Genomic DNA, 9,319 nt, shown 5'->3' with positions numbered 1-9,319 from the left:
GCCTGAAAATCATAGGAATCTGCCCATGAGCTCACACATATTTCCACTGGTGTCCCCAGTTTCAGGGAGTCCATGGATTACCTAAAGCCAGCCCCTCCAGTTCGGCTAAGAAACTCTAGTCTATATATCATGTTTTCTATCATATGTATTGCTCTGAACTCAGAAATTTCCCTACCGTTTATGGATTCTATGAATAAAATATCGCATGTACACAAAGACTAAATCGAAAAATCTCAGCTGTGTGCAGTGGCTCGTGCTTGTAATCCCAGCACTTTGGGTGGCCAAGGGAGGAAGACTGCCTGAGGCCAGCAGTTCAAGACCAGTGTAGGCGACATAGCAAGATCCCCATCTCTAAAAAAACAAAACCAAACCAAATTAGCCAGGTGTGGTGGTTGGCACCTGTGTGCCAACTACTTGTGAGACTCACGTGACAGGAAGATGGCTTGAGCCCAGGAGTTGGAAGCTGCAGTAAGCTATGATCTGGCCACCGCACTCCAGTCTGGGTAACACAGCAAGACGTTGTGTCAAAAGAATTTTCTTTGATAAAAAAATAAAAGAGTTGCATGACATTCAGAGACCATCCGAAAAACCTGTGGGTTCCTGGCCTGCCTGAGTGGCTCATGCCTGTAATCCCAGCACTTTGGGAGGCCAAAAGGGGGTGGATCACTTGAGGTCAGGAGTTTGAGCCCAGCCTGGCCAACATGGTGCAACCCCATCTCTACTAAAAATACAAAAAATTAGCCAGGTATGGTGGCGGGTGCCTGTATCCCAGCTACTCAGGAGTGCTGGGCTGGAGAATCACTTGAACTCGGGGTGCGGAGGTTGCAGCGAGTCAAGATCTCACCATTGCACGGCAGCCTGGGCAACAAGAGCAAAACTCCGTCTGAAAAAAAATAAAGAACCTGTGAGTGAGTCCCACACGGCTTCCTAATGGGCTGCGGCTCTCCTAGGAGTCTCTCGCTCATGGGAAAGGCACAAACTGAATGAGGAAGCAGATCCCAGTGCTGTGGAAGTCCCATTGTTAGGAAGCTCTGCTTTTCTAGAACTCAAATTTGCATTCATGACCCTCTAAACCGTCAGAGCTGGGTGGGTCTTTCTACAACAAAACAGTTTGCTGGCCGGGCGCGGTGGCTAAAGCCTGTAATCCCAGCACTTTGGGAGGCCGAGACAGGCGGATCACGAGGTCAGGAGATCGAGGCCATCCTGGCTAACACGGTGAAACCCCGTCTCTACTAAAAAATAGAAAAAACCAGCTGGGCGAGGTGGCGGGCGCCTGTAGTCCCAGCTACACGGGAGGCTGAGGCAGGAGAATGGCGTAAACCTGGGAGGCGGAACTTGCAGTGAGCTGAGATCCGGCCAGTGCACTCCAGCCCGGGCGACAGAGCAAGACTCCGTCTCAAAAACAAAAAAATCTCAAAACAGGCCGGGTGCAGTGGCTCATGCCTGTAATCCCAACACTTTGGGAGGGTGAGGTGGAAGGATCACTTGAGGTGAGGAGTTAGAGACCAGCCTGGCCAACGTGGTGAAACCCCATCTCTACTAAAAATACAAAAAATTAGCTGGGCCTAGTGCTGGGGGCCTGTAACCCCCACTGCTCGGGAGGCTGAAGCAGGAGAATCACTTGGACCTGGAATGTGGAGGTTGCAGTGAGCCAAGATCGCACCACTGCACTCCAGCCTGGGCAACAGAGTAAGACTCTGTCTCAAAAAAAAAAAAAAAAAAAAAAAAAGGAATGAGTTGGTGATTGGATCAGTTGCTATAGTTAATAAAAGGAGTCAATAGCCTGATACATTACTTGAGGTTGCTGCTTTAGTTATAGCTTCAATAGTCCCTTAAAGTAAAGCTCAGACTTGGATATGACCCGTTCACACTCTTTATGACAAGAACAAAATTCAACTTTTGAAAGCATTTTGGGTAACATCTCTCGTGCTCCTTATCCTTGCTTTTTATAATCACATTAGCATCTGAGTGCAGATGTTCTAGTTCCCTTTGCACCATGGGATTGAATATGATAACTTTATACAAAGAATTACTCTAAAGAATACCAGACAAAACCCATGAAAACGTCGCTGTTTTAGCTACGGATTACTATTGTTCTAGTATCTTGAGCTAGATTTATATAGCACGAAACAGCGTATCATTGTTTTATGGCCCCTAAAATGGGTTGCTTTTTACCTCAGAATTTGTGTGGGGGGTGGGAGAGAGATGAGGATGGGAGACAAGGCTCTCCCTCTGCTGAAGTGCAGGACATTTCATGTGTGTTTCTTGACCGCCTGCAGGACGGCCAGCTGGTTGAGTGTCGCTGCTGCTATGGGGAATTTCCATTCGAGGAGCTGACGCAGTGCGCAGATGCTCACTTGTTCTGCAAAGAGTGTCTCATCAGATACGCCCAAGAGGCAGTCTTTGGATCTGGAAAGGTAAGAACTGTGTAATACGTCCCATGTATATAGGACACATTCCTGGAGTCTAAGGAGACCGTGTTGATAGATAAGTGTAAGTGCCTCTTTCAGGGTGAGGTGGAATTCTGCTGGTGTGCTTATGTGTGCATTACCTGTTGTGTGTGATTATGTGGGTTCTCTAAGCACAGCAGATTTCTTTTCAGGGAGCAGTAGAATTCTTCCACGCCCCCATACCTAGCTGCAGAGGAGCACCCGCTTCAACTCTTATTCATAATCAGAGGGAGGGTTACCTCCGAAGGAGAGAACGTTGCAGCCTATTGGACTAAATATATATTAAAATAACATAACTTACTTTACACAAGATAATATTTCTCTCTCCAAAGTCAGTTTCTCTAGATACCAGCATATAACAAACACAGTATGGGAATTTTACATTGTTTTACACCACTAAGTTTGTGGTATTTTGTCCCAGCAGCAATAGAAATCTAACACGGTGATTAAGAACATGACTTTTTGCGCGGGTGCAGTGGCCCACGCCTGTAATCCTAGCACTTTGGGAGGCTGAGGCAGGTGGATCACCTGAGGTCAAGAGTTTGAGACCAGCTAGTCAACATGGTGAAACCCTGTCTCTACAAAAAATACAAAACTTACCTGGGCATAGTGGCTCACACCTGTAGTCAAGCTGCTCAGGAGGCTGAGGTGGGAGCCACTGCATTTCAACCTGGGCAACAGAGTAAGACCCCATCTCAAAAAGCGCGGGGGGGGTGCTTTTTACATCCCCAACCATACGTAAGACACATTGACATCTGTCTGGCATATGCTAAGAACCTGCCAAAAAGTACCTAACTTAGGTCTAATCATGAGACAAATCAAATTGAGAGACACTCTACAAACTTACTGGCCAGTACTTTTCAAAAGTGTCAGGGCTGTAAAAGACCAAGAAATACTGAGAAACTCAGGTTGGAAGAGACTAAGGAGACATGACGACTAGATGCCTTGTGGGATCCTGGGCCAGAAGAGAAGACATGAGTGGAAAGACTGGTCCCATTAATGGTAGCAGACCACTGTCAACTTCCTGGTTTTGACATAAGATGTTAACATTAGGGGCCGGGCATGGTGGCTCACACCTGTAATACCAGCACTTTGGGAGGCCAAGGTGGGCGGATCACCTGAGGTCAGGAGTTCAAGACCAGCCTGACCAACATGGAGAAACCCCATCTCTACTAAAAATACAAAATTAGCCAGGCCTGGTGGCACGTGCCTATAATCTCAGCTACTGGGAAGGCTGAGGCAGGAGAACTGGTTGAATCCGGGAGGCAGAGGTTGTGGTGAGCTCAGACTGTGCCGTTGCTCTCCAGCCTGGGCAACAAGAGGGAAACTGCATCTCAAAAAAAGGAAAAGAAATAGGCCAGGTGCGGTGGCTCATGCCTGTAATCCCAGCACTTTGGGAGGCTGAGTTGGGCAGATCATGAGGTCAGGAGTTCGAGACCAGCCTGGCCAACATGGGGAAACCCCATCTGCGCTAAAAATACAAAAATTAGCCAGGTGTGGTGGTGGGTGCCTGTAATCCAGCTACTCAGGAGGCTGAGTGAGCCAAGATCGCACCACTGCACTCCAGCCTTGGGGACAGGGCAAGACTCTGTCTCAGAAAAATTAATAAATAAATAAAGTTTCTGTTTTTTCAAAGAGCATGACCTTTGGAGTCAAGCAGAATGCATTGGGCCATGCCCCCCATCAGCCATACCAGCTCTGTGATCTTGAGTAAATTAAATGCCTTAAGCCTCAGTTTCTTCCTCTGTAAAATGGAAATAATCATAGCATTGTGTTGAAAGCTAAATGAGGTGATGAGTTTAATGAACTTATTGTTAGACACATGGTAAATGCCTCATAAATTTTAGCTAGTTATTTTTAGGATGTGTTTTTCCATTTGTTTTCTTTGGTGTCTGTCTTTCATTCATGTGGGACGCATTCCTCATGTCTGACACTCTGTTCATGTTAAAGAGCTGTTGGAAAGCTATGTGAGTAGTGGGGCTTATAGAGCAGTGGGTTTGACTCTAGGTGCCTGGGAGCCAGTTAGCTTTTATATTATAAACCTGAATGGCCCTTAAGTCTCTTCCCTGGGGTGATTCAGTCTGCCTCCTGCCTAGTGGGTGTGAGCCCATTTTCCAACATTCTGAAACTGAGTGGGAGGAAGGGGCTGGAGAATTCTCTGTTCATTATGCAGACTTCATTTCAGACTCTGACTTCAGGCCCCCTCAGCTCTGCTCTCCTTTATGACTGGTTCCCAGGCCAGAGCCTTGTGGTCCAGCTGTTCAGATCTTCCTCATTTCTCTCAGAGTCAGCCAGTTCTTTCTGAAGGGGGTAGGAACTAGAGGCTCCACCCATCTCCCTGTTTTCAGTTCATTACTTTGAGTCCTCCCCCTCTCCCCACCACTCAGCTCTGCTTTCCAGAGGGTCTCCAGCTCTTATCTGTCCAACTTCCCCAGCATCTCCTTTTCAGACCCTAAGCTATGGGCTTCTCTGGTCTGCTAAGCCATTTACCCTTCCTCCACTTTCAACCTCTGTGGATTGTGATTTGGGCTGATAGAGATCCTCTAGTGATACCAAAAATGTACTGGATTTTTGTTTCATGGTTTCCATGATTTAATTGTGATTTCTTAGAGACGAACAGGCAGAGAGATCTTTGCTCTACTGTCTCAGGATCTATGTTTTTAACCACTGACGCTTTTTATTTTTCTATAAATGGTATTGATTTTTTTCTTCTTTGCCTGTTCACCTTTTTCTAGTCGGAGCTCAGCTGCGTGGAAGGCAGCTGCACGTGTTCGTTCCCAACCAGTGAGCTGGAGAAGGTGCTCCCCAGACCATCCTATATAAGTACTATGAACGAAAAGCCGAGGAGGAGGTTGCAGCAGCCTACGCCAACGAGCTTGTCGGGTTCGTTCTCAGGCAGAGCATGCCATCTGCCAACCTTTCCCCATTGTGAAAACTACCTGGGCACTTGCATCAGATGATGAAAATTGAGTGTATCTTCCAGGTTTTTTGGCATTTCTTGCTGAGAAATAAGATTATCAATAATTTTATTTATTTATTTATTTTTATTTTTTAACACCTTGAAACCATTGAGTAACCAGTAATTTTGTTAATGGAAAACTGCAGCTCAAATTCTTTCTTCTTTCTCTTTTTTTTTTTTCTCACTCTGTCACCCAGGCTGGAGTGCAGTGGTGCAGTCTCGGCTCACTACACCTCCGCCTCCCAAGTTCAAGCATTTCTCATGCCTCAGTCTCCCGAGTAGCGTGGATTACAGGTGTGCACCACCACGTCCAACTTTTTTTTTTTTTTTTGTATTTTTGATAGAGACAGGGTTTTGCCATGTTGTCCAGGCTGGTCTCAAACTCCTGACCTCAAGTGATCCCCCCATGGCCTCCCAAAGTGCAGGGACTACAGGTGTGAGCCGCCGCCCGGCCTGCAGCTCAAACTTCTGTCTACATATCTTGGCACCCCTAATCTTCTGGCCATAGATACAATCATGGTGCCCTGGGCTGCAGGGAAATCGGTATATGCAAGGAGTTCTCATTGAGATTGAGATGTGTTTATTGAGTGGTTTATATTGAGTCAGGACCGCAAGTGGTCCTTATGTTTCCTGATAAGAGCCAGCACAAAGAAGAGGCTCAATCTGTGTTTTCAGGAACACTAAGGAGTATAAAGGGGATGTGAATGTCCAGCTCAAAACTCCATCTTCATATGAACAGCCACATGGAGCTGGAACCAAGTCAGTCTTTAATGTTTGAAGTAATGTCACTTCTGCTGTTCTGACTGTAGGTGCCCCTCCTGTAGCTTTCCTGCTGTGTTGGACAGTGATGTGAAGAGGTTCAGCTGTCCTAATCCTCGCTGCCGAAAGGTAGGGACGCAAATTTTTTCTAGATATATATTATGGTATTATAGGCTGCCCTCATGGCCCAGATATCTGCTGTTTACCTGACCGCTGATGTGTAAGGAGGATTTGAGTGCTTTCCTTTTCATAAGCAAATGAGGATGAGTACTTTGTGAGTAACGGTTGAATGGTTACTGAGACGGCAGCCACTCATGCCACTCCAGGTACAAAGCTCTGGATCCCGTTTTATATCATCTTCTTTAGGACAGATACTATAATGTAAAGTGGGAAGTGTTCAGTTTCTCTTCCACTGTGTCAATATTTTTCTTGCTTGCTCTTTTCACCACCTGTGCTCAAATACCCCGTTACCCCTCTCCCCAAACATACCTTTGCCATTTTCTTGACTTTTGCTTACCACTCAGTGGATCTCAAACTCAACCTCCCTTTACGCCATTCTCCTCCTCAGCCTCGAGTACTACCCCTCGTCACCCTTTAAGTCTTCACCATTACATGGTCTCGATCTCCTGACGTGATTCTGCCTCAAATGCTGATTACACAGCCAACACCTTTTGCCATTTTCAAAGTTCAGACGACGCTTCTTTGATTAAAGAACTGGGCGTCATAGTGGCATCTCCATCACATCTAGTAGGTTATTTATTTAACTGTTTCTCCTCATAAGAACTGACTGTATCAGGTGGGAACAGGTCACTGCACTCAAGGGCAGTGACCTTTATTGTCTGTCTGTGGCAGAGTTGTATCAGTATCATTGCTGTGAACTGTCCAATGCCAAGCATGTTTTCTGTTAGGACGTTTTAAGCAAGACTCTAAAGTTCATGTGAGAATTGCAGTGTCTCAATTATATTTAAGATTGAATTAGATTTTGTGTTCGTAATCTCCATCTGAATACACATAGCTAGCAACCTCCTGAGAGGAAACTCAGAGTATATTGTACCTATTAGAAGTGGGAGGAATTACATGTTCTTTCACACTACTGACTGCCCTGAATTTAAAACATTAAAGCTCGTTCCCACTCACCCACCCAGTCCCCTTCATCTCCCTGTCACGTGCACACACACCACACATGCACACACACCACCCATGCACTCACACCACACATACACACCACACATGCACACACACCACACATGCACTCACACCACACATGCACACACACCACACATGCACACACACCACACATGCGCTCACACCAGTGCACTCACACCAATGCACTCACACCACACGTGCACATACTACACATGCGCACACACCACACATGCACACACCACACATGCACACACACACCTGCACTCACACCACACCTGCACACACACCATACATGCACTCACACCACACCTGTGCTCACACCACACATGCGCTCGTAGCACACATGCACACACATCACATGCACACACGCCACACATGGAAATAGATCTCCCTTACACAACTGGGGGCTGTGTCAGGTTTTATAAGCATGCGGTAATGAGGTGTGATTTGATTGGATCTTGCAATAAAGTCATGCTGGGCTGTGTGATCTGACTGGATCCTGCCATAGGGGACACCAGAACTCCATCTGATTGGATCCTGGCTCCTGCCATGGGGTGTCCGGTTCTTAAATCAGTTCCAGCTCTTCAGGCCGAGCTCTTAGTTTCCACTCCGTGGTGGCATGCTTGGTTAACCTGAGAATGCACAGGGTACATGACCTTTAACCTGCAGGTCCATGGCAATTGAAAAGCAACTGACAACTTCATTACATAAAAGTTGAACTGAGCCAGGTGCAGTGACTCATGCCTGTAATCCCAACACTCTGGGATGCCTACGCAGGTGGATCACCTGAGGTCAGGAGTTCAAGACCAGCCTGGTCAGAATGGTGATTACCCTTCTAATCCCAGCTATTCCGGAGGCTGAGGCAGCAGAATCGCTTGAACCTAGGAGGTGGAGGTTGCAGTGAGCTGAGATTGTGCCATTGCACTCCAGCCTGAGTGACAAGAGCGAACTCCGTCAAAAAAAAAAAAAAAAACAGTTGAACTAGATTTGGTCTGATGCAGTTGCAGATTTACAAACCGCGCCCCCACCCTCTTGCCTACACCTTCCACTCTTCATTGTTGAGGGATTAGGGATGGAGGTCATGTGTCTGTACTGACTTCATGCTGACCAGGAGCACTGAGTCCCCTAAAGTGAGAGGAAAGTGAGAGGACTGAAACTCTTGAGCTTCTGAGTTCATATGAGTTCTGGGGTCACCTGGAGTAGCTTGAAGGGCTGGTATTGTAATACAAGCTGAAGATGGAAGTGTTGGAGCCTGAAGGGCAGATAGCTCACTATCCATTTAAATAAATAGGACCGAAAAGTAACAGAACAGTGGCCAAGAGGGGCCCCATCAGAGGAAGAAGCCAGGTGAGGTGTGGTATAGTGGACTCAACTGCCTTCTGAATCTCAGTGGTTGGCCAGGTGCGGTGGCTCATGCCTGTAATTCCAGCAAAGGAAAAGCCGAGACAGGGTGATCATGAGGTCAGGAGTTCAAGACCAGCCTGGCAAACTTGGTGAAGCCCCGTCTCTACTAAAAATACAAAAATTAGCCAGACATGGTAGCGTGTGCTGTAGTCCCAGCTACTCGGGAGGCTGAGGCAGGAGAATCACTTGAACCTGGGAGGCAGAGGTTGCAGTGAGCCGAGATTGTGCCACTGCACTCCAGCCTAGGTAACAGAGTGGGACTCCATCTCAGTCAATCAATCTCAGTAGTGGAACTACCGTTGATATGGTTCAGCTATGTATCCCCACCCAAATCTCATGTCAAATTGTAATTCCCAGTGTTGAGGGAGAAACCTGATGGAAGGTGATTGCCTTATAGGGGCCGACCTCCCCGCTTGCTGTTCTCATGATAGTGAGTGAGGGCTCATGGGATTTGGTTGTTTAAAAGCATGCAGTACCTCGCTCTTCACTCTCTCTGTCTCTCCTGCTCCACCATGGCCAGACGTGCCTGCTTCTCCTTCGCCTCCTGCCATGATTGTCAGTTTCCTGAGGCCTCCCCAGCCACCCTTCCCGTACAGCCTGC

At 47.1% G+C, this 9,319-nt stretch overlaps 1 protein-coding gene across 1 annotated transcript; it reads left to right on the top strand.

The window, feature by feature from the left end:
* The first annotated feature begins 1,486 nt into the window (after positions 1–1,486).
* Positions 1,487–9,319, top strand: LOC117072727 (E3 ubiquitin-protein ligase RNF216-like). Its single transcript, XM_033193124.1, is given in 5 exon segments — positions 1,487–2,417; positions 5,186–5,249; positions 5,252–5,333; positions 6,219–6,297; positions 9,239–9,319. Coding segments are annotated over 5 exon segments (528 nt in total). The 5' UTR covers positions 1,487–2,147; the 3' UTR covers positions 9,272–9,319.

Source organism: Trachypithecus francoisi, unplaced genomic scaffold (assembly GCF_009764315.1).
Source record: "Trachypithecus francoisi isolate TF-2019V2 unplaced genomic scaffold, Tfra_2.0 Lachesis_group4, whole genome shotgun sequence".
NCBI classification, from domain to species: Eukaryota; Metazoa; Chordata; class Mammalia; order Primates; family Cercopithecidae; genus Trachypithecus; species Trachypithecus francoisi.
Note: the sequence above shows the minus strand (reverse complement) of the source record. Positions and strands in the feature narration are given on the sequence as shown.